The following is a 26,450-nucleotide window of genomic DNA, read 5'->3' on the forward strand; positions in this document are numbered from 1 at the left end:
AGTTGGGTTAGTCGGAGCTAGGAACAGTGTGTTCAGGTAGTTGCCAGTGAGGTAGTCATTGGGTGGGGTATCTGAGCTTGGAATTTTATTGACAAGGTTTTTTCCAATAGTGGAGAAGAAATCATTGAGTCTGTTTGCTGTTTCAGTAGGTGGGAATTGGGGTTCATCTGGTTTTAATTCAATTTTGCTATTTCGTGTTATCTTTTTCGTTCCTAGTACTTCTGATAGGGTTTTCCAGGTCTTTTTTATGTCACCTCGTAAGTTGGATAATCTGTTCTCATAATACAATTTTTTAGCCTTTCTTATTAGGCTGGTTAGGATTGACGAGTAACGTTTTGTTTGGTCTCTGGTTATGTGGCCCATTCTGTACTGTTTTTCGTATAGGTGCTTTGTATTTATGGATTTGAGGATACTGGGTGTTAGCCAGGGACTGTTCAGTCTCTTTGCAGTCATCTGTTTAGTTTTTTTAGGGCAGTGCTTGTTATAGAGGTATTGGGTCTTTTTTAGAAAATTATTAATACATTCGTCAATATCTGTATAGATTTCTAGCTCAGTGTGCCAGTCAATGTTTGTCACTGCTGCTGTGAAGTTATTGATAGCTGCCTCATTGTGAAGTCTGAAAGTGACTTTAGTAGTGTCTAGGGGTAATTTGCCAAGGTTTGTTATGAGGAAGGTAGGGTAATGGTCTGTGGTATTATCTGTGATTATGCCTGATCTTAAGGGGGGTATGGTGTTGGTCTCTGTAACTCTTGTAGGTTTTGTTACTGTTGGTAGCAACATGCAGTTACTCATAGTGTTTGTGAATTCAGGGTCTTGGTCTTGTAGGAGATTTATATTGAAATCACCTGAGAGTAGTAAGTGATCTTTGTTCATGCGTGCATCAGTTATCATACTTCCTAGGTTTTCACTAAAACTGCTAATGTTTGACTGGTAGTCTGTAGATGTTTATCACTGTGAGAGGTTTTTGTGGGTATTTGGATTTGAATTTAGCTATTATATATTCCCCATGTTCATCCCTTGTGCAAGTATTAGTGACACATTCTAGTTGATCTAAGTAGTATATAGCTGTGCCACCCCCTTGTTGATCTGGCCTACAGTTGTGTATGGCTGTGTAACCAGGAATGGCATAGACATCTGTAGTATCAGGCATTAGCCAGGTTTCACTGAGAGTAATGATGGACATACTGGCATGCAGGGAATTTAGTAATGCTGTGAGATCATCGTAATGTTTGCTTAAAGATCTGATATTGTAGTTAAAGACAGTTATGTTGTTGTTGGCTCTGAGGAGTTCCTTTGATTGTTCTGCTGTGTAGTAATTACAGTTACTGTTTGATTTATTTAAGTCATTAGATAAGAGGTTGGTATCAGGATCAATGCTTGTTATCATAAGATTTATAGTGAAGCTATAGTTAGAATTAAGTATAAGACAAATTAAATATTCTAAAGCTATAAAATAGCACCTGAATTATTTTAACAAATGTAAAAAATATGAGCTAAGGTAGCTCTTTAAAGCTAAAATAAATGAGGCAATATAAAAGGGACTAAAATAATTTGTGGTGAACAAAAAAGTGGTAAGCAAATAAATGAATATAATGGCAAAATAATGAGCTTATTACACTTTAGCACCTGAGAATAGCACTTTGATTATTTTAACAATTGTGAATATATGAACTAAGGTTGTTATGTAAAGCTATAATAAAAGAGAAAAAATATGAGGGACTAAATTAAGTAATGGTAAACAAAGTTAAAATGACAGATAGTCACTATGATATAATATTGATTTGGGAGTAAGATCTGATTTGTTATATATAATAAGTTGAGCAATATATTGTACTATAAAAAGTAAAAAAAAAATAATATGAGGTAGTTGGTACTAGTTAGCAAAAGATAGTTAAGGGCCTTGAACAATGATATAATTGAAATATACACTAATTGCACACACAATATAGTCACTAATATATGAAAACAATCTTAGAGTAGGAGTTATAATATAAACTTATAATATAAAAATACAAATTAAAATGGTACTTGCAATTGCACTAGAGTCTGGTATAGGTTGTTGACAAGATCAAGAGTATAACTAGATTTAAATTGACAAAATAAAATTCACAAATTAAAGTACCAAAAGAATAATAAGTAAAAAATAACAATGGCAATGACTTGGTTATAATATGATAGTAAGATGGTAGACAGGTACACAGGTACACAGGTACACAGGTACACAGATACACAGGTATAAAGGATAATATAAAGGATGAAGTTGAATATGCAAACTTGAAAATTTGGCAACAAAATGTTATGAAAAGTATAAAATAATGATTAATGTACAAAAGTAAAATTGACTGGTAGTAAATATGGTGTTTAATAAAAGTTTAGTAAGTAATAATGATCACAAAATAAGTGAAAAAGTAATGTTTATTTCTTTCAAAATTGCACTGGTAGTTATACTTGAGGTTATTTGGCAGTACAAGGTAATTAAGAGTACTCTAAGATAGTAAATGTGGTATTAAAACTGGTTAAGGTAATTAGACAAGTAATGGTAATTAAATGATGTCAAAAAATGTTAAGAGTAAATTGTACTGATAGTATAAATGTTAATTAATTATTAATATTAGTAAGTAATATCAATTAATAGTATTTAAAAAATATGAGGTACTAATATGGACAGAGAAAGTAGCAATTCAGCTAATATTTAAGCAAACAATAGTAAATAAGAAAATTACATAAGATGACTTATGCTTACTAGTAAAATCACAAAATGAGGTAGTTGATTATTTAATTACTAAGAGATTGTGCTATGAAATTTGAACAATAATGGAGCAAAACATACACTACACTACGTAGTCTTTTAGGTTGGACATTGTTTAGTTATTCTCTGTAAGATTAGTATCCCGGAGAAATCGTGATAGATCATTCTCGTTCGTGATTGTATACTGTTGACCTACATTCGTTTTCCTAACTAGAATTTTCCCATCCCATGTGAAGCAAGAAGAAGAAGAAAATTGTCAAAGTGAGAAGTCTGAATGTGCGTGGATGTTGTGCAAATGATAAGAAAGAGATGATTGTGGATGTTATGAATGAGAAGAAGCTGGATGTCCTGGCTTTAAGTGAAACAAAGCTGAAGGGGTTGCGAGAGTTTCAATGGAGAGGAATAAATGGGATTAGGTCAGGGGTTTCAAATAGAGTTAGAGCTAAAGAAGGAGTAGCAATAATATTGAAGGATAAGCTATGGCAGGAAAAGAGCGACTATAAATGTATTAATTCAAGGATTATATGGAGTAAAATAAAGATTGGATGTGAAAAGTGGGTTATAGTAAGCGTGTATGCACCTGGAGAAGAAAGAAGTGTAGAGGAGAGAGATAGATTTTGAGAAATGTTGAGTGAATGCGTGGGGAGTTTTGAATCAAGTGTGAGAGTAATGGTGGTTGGGGATTTCAATGCTAAAGTGGGTAAAAATGTTATGGAGGGAGTAGTAGGTAAATTTGGGGTGCCAGGGGTAAATGTAAATGGGGAGCCTTTAATTGAGCTATGTGTAGAAAGAGATTTGGTAATAAGTAATACATATTTTATGAAAAAGAGGATAAATAAATATACAAGGTATGATGTAGCACAATATACACAACGAGAAGCAATTATTACTACAGAAAAAGCGTCCTTCCTCCAAAATTTGCACCAGTCAACTATAGTGATAATATAGCATTTATTGTGGTGGAGACGGAAAAAAAAAATAGAAAAGCTAGATACAGCGATTGATAAACAAGGGTTGAGGTCGACCGTTTGTCATTGTAAGAGTTGCCAGCAGTCACCGGCTCTTCAACACGCAAGTTATACTTTTGTATCAATCAAATCACATATTACTCGGGTAGATAATTTCCAGTAGATCCTTCATGTGTTAGCTCAAATCACCGACCAGTATGGTTTAAATAAGTGACCCACTGATCAGATCAGATCGACTGGTCCGAACCCTTGACTGGTCTGAACCCTGGACTGGTCCGAACCCTTGACTGGTCCGAACCCTGGACTGGTCCGAACCCTTTACTGGTCCGAACCCTTGACCGGTTTCAAACGGTTTCGTTGGACAATAAAGCAGACTGTAAACGGATGGGGTTGTAGGCGCCCTTATAAACACAAACATTAAATATATACCAGGAACGTGCACGGTAAGCTGTCCAATATACAAAAACAGTTAGAAACAGAAATACAAATAGCTAGAGCTTCATTTAAGGAGGTTATTAATAGAATATTCAAGAGGTTGCTAGTAGAATTGCAGTAAATCAACCATTCAAATCATTATGAAGCTGTCTGTAGTCTGTGGTCAGTCAAACAAACGGGCTTCCACATGCATAAATTGTCATTTTTGTGGAAATTGGTGTCACGCCCCTTGTGCAGATATCCAAGAACTAGCTACAAGCAGTATTAAAACAGGGAAGTGTTTTTGGGTATGCCCAAATGAGATAAATCTGTGGACTAAAGTCACAAGGGTATTAAAAGAGGTCAACATCAAAGCTGCTTTCATAGAAAACCTGGAAGCTTTCTACAACAGATGGGAACATAAAAAGTCTGGGCTGAATGGTACTGCCCTTGATACTGGCCATGTAGTCAGAAACTGTAAGGCTGGAGATGATGTCCTGGTAGTCAGTAAATGTGGGGCTGATAGTGCTGTCCTGGGAGACAGTAATGGTGAAGCTGGAGGTGCTGTCCTGGGAGACAGTAATAGTGAAGCTGGAGGTGCTGTCCTGGGAGACAGTAATGGTGAAGCTGGAGGTGCTGTCCTGGGAGACAGTAATGGTGAAGCTGGAGATGCTGTCCTGGGAGACAGTAATGGTGAAGCTGGAGATGCTGTCCTGGGAGACAGTAATGGTGAAGCTGGAGATTTTGTCCAGGTAGTCGGGAATTATACACAGGAAGGAATACATATAAATGACCTCATAGGGGACAGGAGCCATAGTAGGGAAACAAGTGTAGTCAAAGATAAGATAAAACCAATATTGCAAACTAGAAATACCGCAGGAAATAGCAAACAAGAGTACCCCACTAGCAATAGTGAGGATATATTACCAAAAACAACTGGTGGGAGCTCCATTGTTGGTGCTAGGGAGGATAGAAGTAAGACAGGGAAACATGCACCAACAGGGAATACAGTCACAGAAACCCAAGGCAAACGGAAACCAAGCCTGTGCACATACTATGCACATACTATGCAGGCCTGGTCTCAGACCGGGCCGCGGGGGCGTTGACCCCCGGAACTCTCTCCACGTAAACTCCAGGTATCTGCTGGCATGGGAAATCTGGAAAAACAGATGGGACGTGCAACTATGACCACCCTAGAAAATGCCATGCCCATATGACAACAGGAAAATGCAAACTCCCTTCCTGTAAGCTTTTTCACCCTGAACTGTGTACCTCTTCAGTACAGGAAAGACTGTGCTATAACTTAAATTGCCAGGCATACCATCTAAAGGGAACAAAAAGATATAAAACATCCAGGCCATGGGAAAACCTGGGTAACCACAGCCACTCAAGAGGGAGAGGTTTTTTTAGTGCCAGTCATTCCTGGAGTGGAACCACAGTCGATGGCCTCCACTCCAAACCAACAGATACAGATACTAATGCCGGAAAACAAATCCCCCCCCAGTACCAACAATACCACCAGTCCGATAACATTCTTCTTTGCAAATATACAGGGTCTAAAGCCAGCAACAAACAACAAAATACCTTTCATCCGTGGACTGCTTGCAGAGGCAAAGGCAATGTTCGCGGCTTTCACTGAGACCCACATAAAGGATCACTAGGACAACGAAATATGGATCCCAGGTTACAACCTATACAGATGTGACAGAGTGAACAGGCAAAAGGGGGGGGGGGGTTGGCCTGTACATTGCAGAGTCACTTGTTTGCACAGAACTGCTAAATGCCTCAAATGATGTAGTGGAAGTTTTAGCAGTAAAGGTCGAGAACCAAAACCTAGTCATTGTGGTAGTCTACAAGCCTCCGGATGCAACATCCCAGCAATTCCAGGAACAGCTGTTAAAATTGACCACTGTCTGGAAAATCTTCCAGCTCCTGCACCCAACATCTTGCTCCTCGGGGATTTCAACTTAAGGCACCTAAAATGGAGGAATATAGCAAATAATATTGTTGCAATAATAACACCAGGAGGCAGCTCTGATGAAAACTCACACTCACGCGAGCTTTTAAATCTCTGCACAATATTCAATTTAAACCAGCAAATAATAGAGCCTACTAGACTGGAGAATACACTAGACCTCATCTTCACTAACAATGATGATCTGATAAGAAATGTCACCATATCAAAAACAATATACTCAGATCACAACATAATTGAGGTTCAGGCATGTATGAGCGGAGCCCCAGACCGACATAATGAGATTAGTCACAAGGGAGCATTCACCAAATTCAACTTCAATAACAAAAACATAAAGTGGGACCAAGTAAACCAAGTCCTAACCGATATAAGCTGGGAAGATATACTAAGCAACACAGACCCCAACTTATGGCTAGAACAGATTAACTCGGTGGCACTCGATGTATGCACAAGGCTTATTCCTGTAAGAAAAAGGAGGAGTAGATGTAAAATAGAAAGAGACAGGCGCTCCCTTTACAGGCGACGGAAAAGAATAACAGAGCGGCTAAAAGAGGTCAATATATCTGAAATGCGTAGGGAGACACTGGTCAGAGAAATAGCAAGCATCGAACTTAAGCTAAAAGAATCCTTTAGGAGTCAGGAATCGCGGGAAGAACTAAAAGCCATAAATGAAATCGAAAGAAACCCAAAGTATTTCTTCTCCTATGCCAAATCAAAATCGAGAACAACGTCCAATATTGGGCCCCTACTTAAACAAGATGGGTCCTACACAGATGACAGCAAGGAAATGAGTGAGCTACTCAAGTCCCAATATGACTCAGTTTTTAGCAAGCCGCTAACCAGACTGAGAGTCGAAGATCAAAATGAATTTTTTATGAGAGAGCCACAATCCGAAAGCCCTATCCGATGTTATCCTGACGCCAAATGACTTCGAACAGGCGATAAATGACATGCCCATGCACTCTGCCCCAGGGCCAGACTCATGGAACTCTGTGTTCATCAAGAACTGCAAGAAGCCCCTATCACGAGCCTTTTCCATCCAATGGAGAGGGAGCATGGACACGGGGGTCGTCCCACTCCACAAAGGGGGCAGTAAAGCAACAGCAAAGAACTACAGACCAATAGCACTAACATCCCATATCATAAAAATCTTTGAAAGGGTCCTAAGAAGCAAGATCACCACCCATCTAGAAACCCATCAGTTACACAACCCAGGGCAACATGGGTTTAGAACAGGTCGCTCCTGTCTGTCTCAACTATTGGATCACCACGACAAGGTCCTCAATGCACTAGAAGACAAAAAGAATGCAGATGTAATATATACAGACTTTGCAAAAGCCTTCGACAAGTGTGACCATGGCGTAATAGCGCACAAAATGCGTGCTAAAGGAATAACAGGAAAAGTCGGTCGATGGATCTATAATTTCCTCACTAACAGAACACAGAGAGTAGTCGTCAACAGAGTAAAGTCCGAGGCAGCTACGGTGAAAAGCTCTGTTCCACAAGGCACAGTACTCGCTCCCATCTTGTTCCTCATCCTCATATCCGACATAGACAAGGATGTCAGCCACAGCACCGTGTCTTCCTTTGCAGATGACACCCGAATCTGCATGACAGTGTCTTCCATTGCAGACACTGCAAAGCTCCAGGCAGACATCAACCAAATCTTTCAGTGGGCTGCAGAAAACAATATGAAGTTCAACGATGAGAAATTTCAATTACTCAGATATGGTAAACATGAGGAAATTAAATCTTCATCAGAGTACAAAACAAATTCTGGCCACAAAATAGAGCGAAACACCAACGTCAAAGACCTGGGAGTGATCATGTCGGAGGATCTCACCTTCAAGGACCATAACATTGTATCAATCGCATCTGCTAGAAAAATGACAGGATGGATAATGAGAACCTTCAAAACTAGGGAGGCCAAGCCCATGATGACACTCTTCAGATCACTTGTTCTATCTAGGCTGGAATATTGCTGCACACTAACAGCACCTTTCAAGGCAGGTGAAATTGCCGACCTAGAAAATGTACAGAGAACTTTGACGGCGCGCATAACGGAGATAAAACACCTCAATTATTGGGAGCGCTTGAGGTTCCTAAACCTGAATTCCCTGGAACGCAGGAGGGAGAGGTACATGATTATATACACCTGGAAAATCCTAGAGGGACTAGTACCGAACTTGCACACGAAAATCACTCACTACGAAAGCAAAAGACTTGGCAGACGATGCACCATCCCCCCAATGAAAAGCAGGGGTGTCACTAGCACGTTAAGAGACCATACAATAAGTGTCAGGGGCCCGAGACTGTTCAACTGCCTCCCAGCACACATAAGGGAGATTACCAACAGACCCCTGGCAGTCTTCAAGCTGGCATTGGACAAGCACCTAAAGTCAGTTCCTGATCAGCCGGGCTGTGGCTCGTACGTTGGTTTGCGTGCAGCCAGCAGCAACAGCCTGGTTGATCAGGCTCTGATCCACCAGGAGGCCTGGTCACAGACCGGGCCGCAGGGGCGTTGACCCCCGGAACTCTCTCCAGGTAAACTCCAGGTAATGAAAGTAGTTTGTTAGATTATGTATTGGTGGATAAAAGGTTGATGGGTAGGCTCCAGGATGTACATGTTTATGGAGGGGCAACTGATATATCGGATCATTATTTAGTTGTAGCTACAGTTAGAGTAAGAGGTAGATGGGAAAAGAGGAAGGTGGCAACAACAAGTAAGAGGGAGGTGAAAGTGTATAAACTAAGGGAGGAGGAAGTTCGGGGGAGATATAAGCGACTGTTGGCAGAAAGGTGGGCTGGTGCAAAGATGAGTAGTGGGGGGGTTGAAGAGGGTTGGAATAGTTTTAAAAATGCAGCATTAGAATGTGGGGCAGAAGTTTGTGGTTATAGGAGGGTGGGGGCAGGTGGAGAGAGGAGTGATTGATGGAATGATGAAGTAAAGGGTGTGATAAAAGAGAAAAAGTTAGCTTATGAGAGGTTTTTACAAAGCAGAAGTGTTATAAAAAGAGCAGAGTATATGGAGAGTAAAAGAAAGGTGAAGAGAGTGGTGAGAGAGTGCAAAAGGAGAGCAGATGATAGAGTGGGAGGGGCACTGTCAAGAAATTTTAATTAAAATAAGAAAAAAATTTGGAGTGAGTTAAACAAGTTAAGAAAGCCTAGGGAAAGTATGGATTTGTCAGTTAAAAACAGAGTAGGGGAGTTAGTAGATGAGGAGAGGGAGGTATTAGGTAGATGGCGAGAATATTTTGAGGAACTTTTAAATGTTGAGGAAGAAAGGGAGTTGGTAATTTCATGCACTGGTCAGGGAGGTATACTATCTTTTAGGAGTGAAGAAGAGCAGAATGTAAGTGTGGGGGAGGTACGTGAGGCATTACGTAGAATGAAAGGGGGTAAAGCAGCTGGAACTGATGTCATGACAGAAATGTTAAAAGCAGGGGGGAATATAGTGTTGGAGTGGTTGGTACTTTTGTTTAATAAATGTATGAAAGAGGGGACGGTACCTAGGGATTGGCGGAGAGCATGTATAGTCCCTTTATATAAAGGGAAAGGGGACAAAAGAGATAGTAAAAATTATAGAGGAATAAGTTTACTGAGTATACCAGGAAAAGTATACGGTAGAGTTATAATTGAAAGAATTAGAGGTAAGACAGAATGTAGAATTGCGGATGAGCAAGGAGGCTTCAGAGTGGGTAGGGGATGTGTAGATCAAGTGTTTACATTGAAGCATATATGTGAACAGTATTTAGATAAAGGTAGGGAAGTTTTTATTGCATTTATGGATTTAGAAAAGGCATATGATAGAGTGGATAGAGGAGCAATGTGGCAGATGTTGCAAGTTTATGGAATAGGTGGTAAGTTACTAAATGCTGTAAAGAGCTTTTATGAGGATAGTGAGGCTCAGGTTAGGGTGTGTAGAAGAGTGGGAGAATACTTCCCGGTAAAAGTAGGTCTTAGACAGGGATGTGTAATGTCACCATGGTTGTTTAATATATTTATAGATGGGGTTGTAAAAGAAGTAAATGCTAGGGTGTTCGGGAGAGGGGTGGGATTAAATTATGGGGAATCAAATTCAAAATGGGAATTGACACAGTTACTTTTTGCTGATGATACTGTGCTTATGGGAGATTCTGAAGAAAAATTGCAAAGGTTAGTGGATGAGTTTGGGAATGTGTTTAAAGGTAGAAAGTTGAAAGTGAACATAGAAAAGAGTAAGGTGATGAGGGTATCAAATGATTTAGATAAAGAAAAATTGGATATCAAATTGGGGAGGAGGAGTATGGAAGAAGTGAATGTTTTCAGATACTTGGGAGTTGACGTGTCGGCGGATGGATTTATGAAGGATGAGCTTAATCATAGAATTGATGAGGGAAAAAAGGTGAGTGGTGCATTGAGGTATATGTGGAGTCAAAAAACATTATCTATGGAGGCAAAGAAGGGAATATATGAAAGTATGGTAGTACCAACACTCTTATATGGGTGTGAGGCTTGAGTGGTAAATGCAGCAGTGAGGAGACGGTTGGAGGCAGTAGAGATGTCCTGTCTAAGGGCAATGTGTGGTGTAAATATTATGCAGAAAATTCGTAGTGTGGAAATTAGGAAAAGGTGTGGAGTTAATAAAAGTATTAGTCAGAGGCCAGAAGAGGGGTTGTTGAGGTGGTTTGGTCATTTAGAGAGAATGGATCAAAGTAGAATGACATGGAAAGCATATAAATCTATAGGGGAAGGAAGGCGAGGTAGGGGTCGTCCTCGAAAGGGTTGGAGAGAGGGGGTAATGGAGGTTTTGTGGGCAAGGGGGCTTGGACTTCCAGCAAGCGTGCATGAGCGTGTTAGATAGGAGTGAATGGAGACGAATGGTACTTGGGACCTGACGATCTGTTGGAGTGTGAGCAGGGTAATATTTAGTGAAGGGATTCAGGGAAACCGGTTATTTTCATATAGTCGGACTTGAGTCCTGGAAATGGGAAGTACAATGCCTGCACTTTAAAGGAGGGGTTTGGGATATTGGCAGTTTGGAGGGATATGTTGTGTATCTTTATACGTATATGCTTCTAAACTGTTGTATTCTGAGCACCTCTGCAAAAACTGATTATGTGTGAGTGTGGTGAAAGTGTTGAATGATGATGAAAACATTTTCTTTTTGGGGATTTTCTTTCTTTTTTGGGTCACCCTGCCTCGGTGGGAGACGGCCGACTTGTTGAAAAAAAAAATGTGAAGCATTGGTGTATTGTGTCATTATTCTCCCGCTTAAGTTTTCTGACTATACAGGAGGTTCTGGCGTTTTTTGGTAAGACACTCGTTTATGTATACCTCTTTCTTTACTTTAATAGATGCAATTATTAAGTCTTTTTTCCTGTCATGTGAGTGGAATCTAAGCATGACACTCTTTCTACCATGGGATCCTAGTAACCTGGCTTCTTTTATTTCTGACTCTGGTACAATAACACTTGTTTGGTTCTTTATGATCTGGAGAGTAATTTCTTTACCGTTCGTTTGGCTCATATCACTGGGAAAAAGTGGATTGTTAACTATTACTGCGTCCAATAGGTTATCTTGCTCAGTTTTATCTTCTTGGAGAACAAAGTAGTCACTGAACTGGTTATCTAAGTTGTTCTTCCATTCTTTTACTGCTTCTTCAACCTTTGTATTAAGAGATATTATTTGTTCTGCATGGCTATCTATGACTGTTTGGATGGTCTTGCCACAGTTAGTCATTCCTGGTGTTGGTAACTTTTGTTCAAGACTGAGGATTTTGTTCTCGAGTTGTGTCATCCTGGTGTCTTGTTTTGTTAGCGTCTCTCGAAGATTCATATTTTCAATAACTAAGGTGGAGAGATGCATGACTTTAGGGTATCTGGATCGTTGGTCATACCTGAGAGACTACTTGGTAGGTTGAATCCCGGGAAGAGAGGGGTGGTTTGGCTGTGGGCAGCCATGTTTGTTGTTATTGTTGTGGTGTGGTTTTGAGTGGTTGTGAGAGGGGTGGTAGCTGGGCCGACGTCCTCCTGGCTACACTTGTTGAATAGTTGATTTTTCGGTGTTTTCTTGCTGGCCTTGGTGCTGTTTCCTCTGAGATTGCGCCTCATAATACTACAGGAATTGTTGTAGTTAAGAAGAAGTTTTAGTTATACAAAGCTTAGGGTTACATTGTTCGGCTGGCAGCAGGGTGTTGCTTTGGGTTTGAGGGCAGTCTTCTTTTGATCTCTATTATTTTCAATTTCTAGGTTTCACTGTTGGTAATCTTTGGTCATTCTGGGTGCTACATTGGGTAGTGCAGTTTTGCTTGTAACTAGGTCATCATAGGAGCATTGGTGGCTCTGATAGTTGGAGAAAAGTACGGAGCTTGGAGGTTGCTGCTGTTGCTGCCGCTGCATAAGAACATAAGAAAGAATGAGCACTGCCACAGGCCTACTGGCCTGTATAGATAAATGGTTTAGAGAACGGACAAGCTGATGAATTAGACAAGTGCAATGCTTGGGTATCTTCATTGAGGAAACGTTTTGTCAAGCTGTGGCTTTATCAGTCCTAAACAAAGAAGAATGATGAAGATCAGGAGGAGTTCGAGGTAATCAGTTCCCCAGCCTGGAGTCGATGTAATCAGTCCATCAGTCTTTAAAAGAATACAACATATGTATGACCTACTTCCATATGTGGATTTGTCCACTGTGATACCACCTACGACTGCTTCACCCCACCTGTCTACAGTATATAAACAACTTTTTTGTTCATATGTTGTATTCTTTTCAAGACTGATGGATTGATTACATTGACTCCAGGCTGAGGGACTGATTACCTTGAACTCCTCCTGATTTTCACCATTCTTTGTTTAGAACTGATGAAGCCAATGCATGGAGAAACGTTTCCTCAGTAAAGATACCCAAGTGTTGTACATGCGTCTGAGTCGTCTACTGGCCCATGCTAGGCAAGTCTAAGTCGTATCTGCTTAAGAAGGAAGGACCACTGTTGCAGGCCTACTGACCCAAACTAAGCAGGTCGAACTCATACCCACCCACACTCGACTCATGTACTTGTCTAACAGTGGCAGCGGCAGCAGCGACCTCCAAGCCCATACTTTTCTCCAACTATCAGAGCCACCAATGCTCCTATGATGACCTAGTTACAAGCAAAACTGCATTACCCAACGTAGAATTCAGAATGACCAAAGATTACCAACAGTGAAACCTACAAATTGAAAATAATAGAGATCAAAGAAAGACTGCCCACAAACCGAAAGCAACACCCCGCTGCCAGCCGAACAACGTAACCCTAAGCTTTGTATAACTACAACTTCTTAACTACAACAATTCCTGTAGTATTATGAGGCGCAATCTAAGAGGAAACAGCACCAAGGCCAGCAAGAAAACACCGAAAAATCAACTATTCAACAAGTGTAGCCAGGACGCTGGCCCAGCAACCACCCGACTCACCACCGCTCAAAGCGACACCACAATAATAACAACAAACATGGCTGCCACCAGCCCATCCACCCCTCTCTTCCCCGGATTCAACCTACCAAGTAGTCTCTTAGGTATGACCAACGATCCAGATACCCTAAAGACATGCATCTCCACCTTAGTTATTGAAAATATGAATCTTCGAGAGACACTAACAAAACAAGACACCAGGATGACACAACTCGAGAACAAAATCCTCAGTCTTGAACAAAAGTTATCAACACCAGGAATGACTAACTGTGACAAGATCATCCAAACAGTCATAGATAGCCATACTCAACAAATAATATCTCTTAATTCAAAGGTTGAAGAAGCAGTAAATGAATGGAAGAACAACTTAGATAACCAGTTCAGTGACTACTTTGTTCTCCAAGAAGATAAAACTGAGCAAGATAAACTATCAGATGCAGTAATAGTTAACAGTCCACTTTTTCCCAGTGATATGAACCAAATGAACAGTAAAGAAATTGCTCTGCTGATCATAAAGGACCAAACAAGTGTTACTGTACCAGAGTCAGAAATAAAAGAAGCCAGGTTACTAGGATCCCATGGTAGAAAAAGTGTTATGCTTAGATTCCACTCACATGACAGGAAAAAAGACTTAATAATTGCATCTATTAAAGTAAAGAAAGAGGTATACATAAACGAGTGTCTTACCAAAAAACGTCAGAACCTCCTGTATAGAGTCAGAAAACTTAAGCGGGAGAATAATGACACAATACACCAATGCTTCACACGGGATGGGAAAATTCTAGTTAGGAAAACAAATGTAGGTCAACTGTACACAATCACGAACGAGAATGATCTATCACGATTTCTCAGGGATGCTGATCTTACAGAGAATAACTAAATGTCCAATCTAAAAGCCTACGTAATGTAGTGTATGTTTTGCTCCATTATTGTTCAAATTTCGTAGTAATTAAATAATCAACTACCTCATTTTGTGATTTTACTAGTAAGCATAAGTCACCTTATCTAATTTTCTTATTTACTATTGTTTGCTTAAATATTAGCTGAATTGATACTTTCTCTGTCCATATTACTACCTCATATTTTTTTAAATACTATCAATTGATATTACTTACTAAAATTAATAACTACCATTTTTACTATCAATACAATTTACTCTTAAACATTTTTGACATCATTTAATTACCATTAATTGTCTAATTACCTTAACCTTACCTTAACTTGTTTTGTAATCATTATTTCTTACTAAAATTTTATTAAACACCATATTTACTACCAGTCAATTTTACTTTTGTAGAGTAATCATTATTTTATACTTCCCATAACATTTTGTTGCCAAATTTCCAAGTTTGTATATTCAACTCCAACCTTTATATTATCCTTTGTACCTGTGTACCTTGTGTGCCTCTGTACCTGTGTACCTGTGTACCTGTGTGCCTGTGTACCTGTATTATACCTGTGTATGCACTTGTGTGCCTCTGTACCTGTGTACCTGTGTATTATAACCAAGACATCGCCATTGTTATTTTTTACTTATTATTCTTCTGGTACTCTAATTTGTGAATTTTATTTTGTCAATTTAAATCTAGTTATACTCTTGTTCTTGTCAACAACCTATACCAGACCGTAGTGCAATTGCAATTACCATTTCAATTTGTATTTTTACATTATAAGTTTATATTATAAGTCCTACTCTAAGATTGTTTTCATATGTTAGTGACTATATTGTGTGTGCAATTAGTGTATATTTCAATTGTATTATTGTTCAAGGCCCTTAACTATCTTTTGCTAACTAGTACCAATTACCTCATATATATATATTTTTTTTTCTACTTTTTTTTTTTTTTTGTTCTTTTGCTACCTTAACTTGTATATTTTATCTTGTCAATTTAAATCTAGTTATACTCTAATTCTTGTAAACAACTTATATAACACATTAGTGCAATTACAATTGAGAGTCTTGTGCCTTTTTTATATCATTAGATTAAACTCAGTTGTATTATAGCTCATTCTAGCTCAATACATAGTCAATACCAAATTCATTATATTAAACCATAGTGTAATTACTAGTGAGAGACTGGTGCTATTTTTAATTTGTATTTTTATATTATTAGATTAAACCTAGTTGTACTATAGCTCATTCTAGCTCAATACATAGACTATACCAAAGTCATTACATTAGACCTTAGTGCAATTACAAGTGAGAGTCTTGTGCTATTTTTAATTTGTTTTTTTATATTATTAGTTTATACCTGGTTGTACTTTAGCTCATTCCAGCACAACACATAGACAACACCAACTCCATTATGTGTATTAGTGACTATACTCTACATGACCAAAATGCTATAGCTATATAATTGTCCAAACTTCCCACCACTACAGATATCAGTACTAAAGCTCAACACACAACTCAGGATATAAATAACCATAATTTAAACCTAGAAGATGATTGATCACATTGACCCTGATCTAAACCTCCATAATCTGACACACAACCAAAACCTATTGGAAAGTAACTGCCTTTACTACACAGCATCACAAGCCAGCACTATCCTAAACAATGCTAAAAGTCTATCAGTACTTAACTACAACATCAGGTCCTTAAGCAAACACTATGATGACCTCCTGACACTCCTTGAATCACTAAAGACACCCTTCTCCTGCATTATTCTTACTGAGACCTGGCTTAAGCAGGACACAATAGATATCTACCCTCTACCAGGATACACAGCAATCCACAACTGCAGACCATACCAAGTTGGGGGTGGTATTGCAATCTATTACTCTAACCAGTTATCTTGTATTAGCACCACTTGCTTTAGTGATGAATATGGAGAATACATTTTTGCTAATTTTACTGTAAAAAACCTTAAGACGCCTATAACAATCGGTGCCATTTACCGGATACCCCACACAAACATCCCAAATTTCAGTGAGAAATTAAAGGAACTAATAACAAACAGACAAATGAATAAGCACCACCTTCTCTTAGCTGGAGACTTCAACATCAACCTTGGCCTACTAGATGATCAGCCTGTAACTGATTTCATCAACATGAACAACACACTTCTTATACCAACAATAACTAAGCCAGCCAGGCTCACTGAAACAAGTGCAACCATAATAGACCACATATGGACCAATATACTAGCCCCCCTTAAATCAGGGATAATCACAGATAGCACTACAGACCACTACCCTACCTTCCTCTTGACAAACATTAGTAAACCACCACTTGAATACAACAAAGTTTCATTTAGACTCCATGATGAGGCCTCAATAAGGAAGTTCACAGCTGACCTAGAGACTGTTGACTGGCCTACAGAATTCTCCAAAGCCAATGGTATTGATGACTGGACAGACATTTTTCTTAACAAATTACTTAGACTATACAACAAACATTGTCCTATAAAAACGAAACAGATCACAAACAAACGGCTTGGTTGCCCATGGCTAACCAGCACCATTCTGAAATCCATTGATAAGAAACACCAATATGAAAAGCAATATAGACAGGGCCTAATACACAAAGATATTCTTAAACACTATTCATCAGTCCTCACCAAAGTAATAAAGAAAGCCAAACAACTATACTACTCCAGTAGATTCACTGACACAAGAGGAGATATAAAAAAGACCTGGAAAACACTCTCTCAGATTCTAGGGACCCACAAACTGAAAAAAAACAAGAATATTGTCCTAACTAAACCTAATGAAACACCACTGCATCCCACTGACACAGCTAACAAGATAAACGACTTCTTCTCAACCATAGGTTCTAATCTCGCCAATAAAATCCCACGTACCAATGCCCATGCCGGGGACTACCTAGATGGGAATTTCCCAAATTCCTTCTATCTTGCTCCAACTGAGCCCACGGAAGTCACCGAGATTATAAAGTCACTTAAAAATAACTCAGGGAATCTGTCTCATGTCCCACCATTATTGTACAAGAGAGCGGCCCATGTCCTCTCGCATGCTATCTCATTACTTTTTAACAAGTCACTAGAAACTAGCACCTTCCCGAAACCACTCAAGACGGCAAGGGTTACACCAATACTTAAAGGTGGTGACCCTACAGATTTAAACAACTATAGGCCAATATCAAACTTACCATTGCTATCCAAAATCTTTGAGAAACTCGTGCACAGGAGACTATATTCATTTATAACGGCACAAAACATACTCAACCCCTGCCAATTTGGATTCAGGAAAAATAAAAGCACTAACGATGCAATCATAAAAATGCTAGATCTGCTTTACACAGCATTGGAAAATAAGGAATATCCACTAGGAATTTTTATTGACCTAAGAAAAGCTTTTGACACAGTAGACCACGGCATCCTACTCCACAAACTTGACCATTATGGTATAAGAGGCCATGCGCTTGCATATTTCAAATCTTACCTTACTAATAGGTATCAGTATGTCACCATTAAAGACACAGCATCAACAACACAGCCACTTGATACTGGAGTTCCGCAGGGAAGTGTCCTTGGTCCCCTGCTCTTCCTCATATACATCAATGATCTTCCAAACGTATCTCAACACCTGAACCCCATTCTCTTTGCTGACGACACGACTTATGTCATCTCTCACCCTAATCTTGCCACCCTCAACACCATTGTTAATGAGGAGCTGATCAAAATATCGACTTGGATGACAGCCAATAAACTTACGCTTAACGCTGACAAAACCTACTACATTATGTTTGGTAGCAGAGCAGGAGATGCGCAAATTAACATTAAGATCGACAACACTAATTGCCAGGCATAATGAGGGCAAATTCCTAGGCCTATACCTCGACAACAACCTGAACTTCAGCACCCATATCCAACACATAACCAAAAAAGTATCCAAAACGGTTGGGATCCTCTCCAAGATACGATACTACGTGCCGCAAACTGCCCTTCTCACACTATACCATTCACTTATATATCCATACCTCACCTATGCTATCTGTGCTTGGGGATCAACTGCAGCAACACACCTAAAGCCAATAATAACCCAACAAAAAGCCGCAGTAAGAATAATCACTAAATCCCATCCCTGGCAACACCCCCCCCCTACTCTTCATAGATCTAAACTTACTCCCTGTTCAGTACATCCACACTTACTACTGTGCAATCTACATCTACAGGACCTTAAATTCCAATATTAACCTTGACCTAAAACGCTTTCTTGATAGTTGTGACAGAACCCACAGGCACAACACCAGACACAAACATCTCTATGACATTCCCCGTGTCCGACTAAACCTTTACAAAAATTCAATGTATGTCAAAGGCCCTAAAATCTGGAACACCTTACCTGAAAATTCTAAAACTGCAGACACATTCATCACCTTCAAAACTACCATCAGAAAACATCTTATCTCCCTGATACACCCTGTCAACTAATTACATGAATACCACCTGGTGGTTAACACTTACACTCACTCACCCATTTGACCATAAACAGAAATATCAATCTCAATCTCAAAATAATGAATCTTAACTAGTCATAAGTTGGCCTGAGATACTCCAATACTGAAACTATGTATAGTGCCAAAACAAAAGCATTCACATTGCTAAACTCACAAACTAGTATTTAGTCACTTAGCCATAATACCAACTTACTTCATAATTTTGTAATATTTTAAACTTAAGATTTAATTTAAAACTGCCTGAAAAGCCTAGCCATGCTAGGTGTTCTAGTGGTACACTCTGTAATTATTATTTTACTACATGTAAACCACACAATAACCAAATTCTGTAAACTCAGCATTGTAATCCTTATAGAGAATAAACTTTGAATTTGAATTTGAATTTGAATTTGTAAAGCTACACAAGGTTTTAGCTTTAATGACTTGGGAGTTTGTTCCACTCATTCATAACTCTGTTACCAAACCAATGCTTTGCTATATCCTTGTTAAATCTATTTTTTTATAACTTGAACCCATTGATGTGAGTACTATTACTGTTTGATCTCTTTAGCACATTATTAACATCTCCTTTGTTTATTTCTGTTTTCCGTTATTACATGTCATTCATATTGTCCCTAAATCTATGCATCTCTAGAGACTGCAGGCTCAGAGCCCTGAGTTTAACCTCATAGGAAATATTTCTGATACATGGGATCATCTTTGTCATCCTTCTCTGTAAGTTTTCTAGCTCATTTATAACCTAAATGAGATTTAACCAACGATACATAAATTTGAAGACTAACCTGAGGACTCCTTTTGTTTATACTTCTTGATATGAAGCCAAGAATTATGTTCTCTTTATTGCAAAGACTTAAGCGCTGGTTTTAGATTACTGATAATCAGAACACCTAAAGATGTTTCGCATTCAGAGAGATTATGATCTACATTATTTAGTTCATAAGTTCCATGGTTATTTTCTTTTCCAACTCTTAGAACTTTGCATTTGCCAATATTGTACTGCATCTGCCACTTTTCTGTCCACTGCATCAGTCTGTTCAGATCTTTCTGTAGTGTTCTAGTGTTCTCGTCAAAATTAATGTTGCTATTTATTCCCTCATCTATGTCGTCAGTGTACATTGTGAACAACAAAGGGCCCAACACTGACTCCTGTGGGACACCACTTGTGACATGTCCCCACTTTGATATCTCCACATTTATGCAAACTCTCTCTTGCCTATCTGTCAACCACACCTATATCCAGGAAAAAATTCCTCTCCTATCTTTCATCAACAAACTCTGATGTAGAACTCTATCAAAAGTCTTATTGAAATCCATTTACACAGTATTATATGCATTACCATAATCTACATCCACAAATACCTTTGTGAAACAAATTAGAAAATTAGTAAGGTAGGAACGCCCCTTTGTAAAAACTTACTGAAATTCATTAATCAGTTTTTGTCTTGCAAGATGGCTTTGAATAGCCGAGGCAGTTAATGATTCCATCAATTTTCCCATCCAGTGATGATCTCTACCATTTCTTTCCACCCCAGATTTATATACGCTCCTTATCATTCTATTTTGCTTCATCCTCTCAAAAGCTCCAATCCTCCTTAAGAACCGTTCCTTGGCCCTCTGAATTATTATTTTCCTAACCCAACACCTAATCTCAAAAATTCGAATTTTACGCATGTTATTGACTCCACATGTCGCTCTGAAACAGGACATCGCTCCAACGTTTAAAGTCCATACTCTTTTTAGTATTTAAGTGATCATAATCCTAAATCATTTGCAACCATTCATTTTTCCGGAAAGTGTTTGAACGAGTAGTAGTATCGAATCAGAAAATATTAATTTAACAGAAATTTTGAATTAAACTGTGGGAAATAGTTAAACAGTTGCTGTGCAACAGCATTTAATTTTTAGACATGTCCTGTCAGAGTACATGACAAAGCAGAGTTCATCAGCTCTTAATTTTTTTCACAGACTTTGGGTTCACGAGATGTATCGTGAGTTCTGTGATGGACTGACAGAGTCTTGGGAAGTGACGCCAATATATCAAATCTTCGTCAAAACCATCAAGAGCAACTTCAGGGACAAGATACATGTAATCTTTGATAAACTATGCAATGAGGATGGATCGGTAAGAAATATTTTTTTTATTTCAATATCAGTTCTGTGTATTAAATAGTATTGAGCCAGTGTGGCGAGCAATAGACGGAGGCACTGAACTTTCGCTACTCTTATCCTGAATGACTCACACATAGTATAGCGATTAACTTAAGTATAAAAACAATAAATATTTATTGTTGAAGAATTAGAATATTGAAACAGAATTGAAGAGAAATCACAGTATATTTCCTCGAAGCCATTTTATCTATTGTATTTTATTAAACTGCTGTACACTAACTGCCCCCTTTGAGGAAGGCAAAATTGCTGACCTGGAGAGTGTACAAAGAACTTTCGTGGCACACTTAAGTATGATAAAGCATCTAAATTAATGGGAACAGTTGAAGTCCCTTGATTTATATTCCCTGGAATGCAGGCGAGAGAGATGCATGATAATATACACTTGGAAAATCCTAGAGGGATAGGTACCAAACTTGGACACGAAAGTCACTCTCTATGAAAGCAAAGCATTCGGCAGAAGATGCAACATTCCCCTAATGAAAAGCAGAGGTGCCACGAGTACACTGAGAAACAACACAATAAATGTCAGGGGGCCAAGATTGTTCAACTGCCTCCCAATGTACATAAGGGGGATTACAAATAGACCCCTGGCTGTCTTCAGGAAGTCGCTGGACAAACACCTAAAGTCAGTACCTGATCAGCAGGGTTATGATTTGTACGTCAGTTTGTGTGTGGCCAACAGTAACAGCCTGGTTGATCAGACCCTGATGCCTCACAAGGCCTAGTCTAATACCGGGCCATGGGGGCGTTGACCCCTGATACCCTCTCCAGGTATACTCCATGCATACTTCTCCGAGGCTTTTGCCTCAGAGATGAAGATAAAAACAGATGGCGTCCACTAGAGGCGGACCCCATCTCTTTTTATCCACTAAAATGGCAAACCGTTCTAATGATTCTAAATATTATTTACAGTGAACAAGTTTGAAATCTAATAATTTGAAGGATAATTAAAATTGCTATTTTTTTTGTTGCCTAAAAAAAATGTATATTTTTGGATATTACTGAAAAACATATTAATAAAATGTTGGGCAAATGACTATAGACTTCTCCTAGTGCAGTGTATAAATTTACAGTTTAAAAAGGTAAATAATTTATTTTACATTTGAATATGGTAAGTTGACTGGATCGGGGAAAGAGACAATTAAAAGTTTTATTTTGTAAGATGATGATAAACATGAAGACCTGGGGAAAGTTTGCAGAGGAAAATTCAAGAAAGAATCAAAATTAATTGAAAATGATACTCGTCAATTCCAATTTTCATTATCCAGGATATGAAGACAAACATGCAGGCATCACACATGCAGGTATCACATATGCAGGCATCACACATGCAGGTATCACATATGCAGGCATCACACATGCAGGTATCACATATGCAGGCATCACACATGCAGGCATCACACATGCAGGTATCACATATGCAGGCATCACACATGCAGGCATCACAAATGCAGGTATAACATATGCAGGCATCACACATGCAGGTTATCACATATGCAGGCATCACACATGCAGGTATCACATATGCAGGCATCACACATTCAGGAATCACATATGCAGGCATCACACATGCAGGTTATCACATATGCAGGCATCACACATGCAGGTATCACATATGCAGGCATCACACATGCAGGCATCACATATGCAGGCATCACACATGCAGGTAACACATATCCAGGCATCACACATGCAGGTATCACATATGCAGGCATCACACATGCAGGCATCACACATGCAGGCATCACATATGCAGGCATCACACATGCAGGTATCACATATGCAGGCATCACATATGCAGGCATCACACATGCAGGTATCACATATGCAGGCATCACACATGCAGGCATCACACATGCAGGTATAACATATGCAGGCATCACACATGCAGGTTATCACATATGCAGGCATCACACATGCAGGTATCACATATGCAGGCATCACACATTCAGGAATCACATATGCAGGCATCACAAATGCAGGTTATCACATATGCAGGCATCACACATGCAGGTATCACATATGCAGGCATCACACATGCAGGCATCACATATGCAGGCATCACACATGCAGGTATCACATATCCAGGCATCACACATGCAGGTATCACATATGCAGGCATCACACATGCAGGCATCACATATGCAGGCATCACACATGCAGGTATTACATATACAGGGATCACATATGCAGGCATCACACATGCAGGTATCACATATGCAGGCATCACACATGCAGGCATCACATATGCAGGCATTACACATGACAAGGATGTCAGCCACAGCACCGTGTCTTCCTTTGCAGATGACACCCGAATCTGCATGACAGTGTCTTCCATTGCAGACACTGCAAGGCTCCAGGCGGACATCAACCAAATCTTTCAGTGGGCTGCAGAAAACAATATGAAGTTCAACGATGAGAAATTTCAATTACTCAGATATGGTAAACACGAGGAAATTAAATCTTCATCAGAGTACAAAACAAATTCTGGCCACAAAATAGAGCGAAACACCAACGTCAAAGACCTGGGAGTGAACATGTCGGAGGATCTCACCTTCAAGGACCATAACATTGTATCAATCGCATCTGCTAGAAAAATGACAGGATGGATAATGAGAACCTTCAAAACTAGGGAGGCCAAGCCCATGATGACACTCTTCAGGTCACTTGTTCTATCTAGGCTGGAATATTGCTGCACACTAACAGCACCTTTCAAGGCAGGTGAAATTGCTGACCTAGAAAATGTACAGAGAACCTTCACGGCGCGCATAACAGAGATAAAACACCTCGATTACTGGGAGCGCTTGAGGTTCCTAAACCTGTATTCCCTGGAATGCAGGCGGGAGAGATACATGATTATATACACCTGGAAAATCCTAGAGGGACTAGTACCGAACTTGCACACGAAAATCACTCACTACGAAAGCAAAAGACTTGGCAGACGATGCACCATCCCCCCAATGAAAAGCAGGGGTGTCACTAGCACGTTAAGAGACCATACAATAAGTGTCAGGGGCCCGAGACTGTTCAACTGCCTCCCAGCATACATACCTGGAGTTTACCTGGAGAGAGTTCCGGGGGTCAACGCCCCCGCGGCCCGGTCTGTGACCAGGCCTCCTGGTGGATCAGAGCCTGATCAACCAGGCTGTTGCTGCTGGCTGCACGCAAACCAACGTACGAGCCACAGCCCGGCTGATCAGGAACTGACTTTAGGCGCTTGTCCAGTGCCAGCTTGAAGACTGGCAGGGGTCTGTTGGTAATCCCCCTTATGTGTGCTGGGAGGCAGTTGAACAGTCTCGGGCCCCTGACACTTATTGTATGGTCTCTTAACGTGCTAGTGACTCACCTGCTTTTCATTGGGGGGATGATGCATCGCCTGCCAAGTCTTTTGCTTTCGTAGTGAGTGATTTTTGTGTGCAAGTTCGGTACTAGTCCCTCTAGGATTTTCCAGGTGTATATAATCATGTATCTCTCCCTCCTGCGTTCCAGGGAATACAGGTTTAGGAACCTCAAGCGCTCCCAGTAATTGAGGTGTTTTATCTCCGTTATGCGCTCCATGAAAGTTCTCTGTACATTTTCTAGGTCGGCAATTTCACCTGCCTTGAAAGGTGCTGTTAGTGTGCAGCAATACTCCAGCCTAGATAGAACAAGTGACCTGAAGAGTGTCATCATGGGCTTGGCCTCCCTAGTTTTGAAGGTTCTCATTATCCATCCTGTCATTTTTCTAGCAGATGCGATTGATACAATGTTATGGTCCTTGAAGGTGAGATCCTCCGACATGATCACTCCCAGGTCTTTGACGTTGGTGTTTCGCTCTATTTTGTGGCCAGAATTTGTTTTGTACTCTGATGAAGATTTAATTTCCTCATGTTTACCATACCTGAGTAATTGAAATTTCTCATCGTTGAACTTCATATTGTTTTCTGCAGCCCACTGAAAGATTTGGTTGATGTCCGCCTGGAGCCTTGCAGTGTCTGCAATGGAAGACAATGTCATGCAGATTCGGGTGTCATCTGCAAAGGAAGACACGGTGCTGTGGCTGACATCCTTGTCTATGTTGGATATGAGGATGAGGAACAAGATGGGAGCGAGTACTGTGCCTTGTGGAACAGAGCTTTTCACCGTAGCTGCCTCGGACTTTACTCTGTTGATGACTACTCTCTGTGTTCTGTTACATAAGGGGGATTACCAACAGACCCCTGGCAGTCTTCAAGCTGGCACTGGACAAGCACCTAAAGTCGGTTCCTGACCAGCCGGGCTGTGGCTCGTACGTTGGTTTGCGTGCAGCCAGCAGTAACAGCCTGGTTGATCAGGCTCTGATCCACCAGGAGGCCTAGTCACAGACCGGGCCGTGGGGGCATTGACCCCCGGAACTCTCTCCAGGTAAACTCCAGGCAGGTATCACATATACAGGCATCACATATGCAGGCATTACACATGCAGACATCACATATGCAGGCATAAAACATGCAGGCATCACACATGCAGGTATCACAAATGCAGGCATCACACTTGCAGGTATCACATATGCAGGCATCAGACATGCAGGTATCACATATGCAAGCATCGCATACACAGGCATCACACATACAGGCATCATACATACAGGCATCATACACATAGGCATCATATAAACAGGCATCACATATACAGGCATCACACATACAGGCATTACATACAGGCATCACACATACAGGCATCGTACATACAGGCATCACACATACAGGCATCACACATACAGGCATCACACATACAGGCATCACACATACAGGCATCATACATAGAGGCATCATACATAGAGGCATCACACATACAGGCATCACACATACAGGCATCATACACACATGCATCATATATACAGGCATCACACATACATTCATCATAAATACAGGCATCATATACACATTTATCATACATAGAGGCATCACACATACAGGCATCATACATATAGGCATCATACATATAGGCATCATACATACAGGCATCACACATACAGGCATCACACATACAGGCATCACACATACAGGCATCATACATATAGGCATCATACATATAGGCATCATACATACAGGCATCACACATACAGGCATCACACATACAGGCATCACACATACAGGCATTATACAAACAGGCATCACACATACAAGCATTATACAAACAGGCATCATGTACACAGACATCATACAGACAGACAACATACAAACAGGTTTCACACATATAGGCATCATACATACAGGCATCATACATACAGGCATAATACAAATAGGCATCATACATACAGGCAACATACATACAGGCATCACACATACAGGCATCATAC

At 39.9% G+C, this 26,450-nt stretch overlaps 1 protein-coding gene across 1 annotated transcript in view; it reads left to right on the top strand.

The window, feature by feature from the left end:
* The window catches only part of LOC128700457 (dynein axonemal heavy chain 12-like), a gene marked incomplete at its 5' end in the record, with an annotated part of 447,977 nt that extends 424,522 nt beyond the window's left edge, over positions 1-23,455 (top strand). The window contains 4 exons of the mRNA XM_070079936.1: positions 20,927-21,113; positions 22,399-22,584; positions 22,722-22,991; positions 23,129-23,455. Of these exons, the coding sequence (XP_069936037.1) occupies positions 20,927-21,113; positions 22,399-22,584; positions 22,722-22,991; positions 23,129-23,455 (970 nt within the window). The remainder of the gene's footprint in view (positions 1-20,926; positions 21,114-22,398; positions 22,585-22,721; positions 22,992-23,128) is intronic.
* Positions 23,456-26,450: the final 2,995 nt, after the last annotated feature.

Source organism: Cherax quadricarinatus, unplaced genomic scaffold (genome assembly GCF_038502225.1).
Source record: "Cherax quadricarinatus isolate ZL_2023a unplaced genomic scaffold, ASM3850222v1 Contig49, whole genome shotgun sequence".
Taxonomy (NCBI): domain Eukaryota; kingdom Metazoa; phylum Arthropoda; class Malacostraca; order Decapoda; family Parastacidae; genus Cherax; species Cherax quadricarinatus.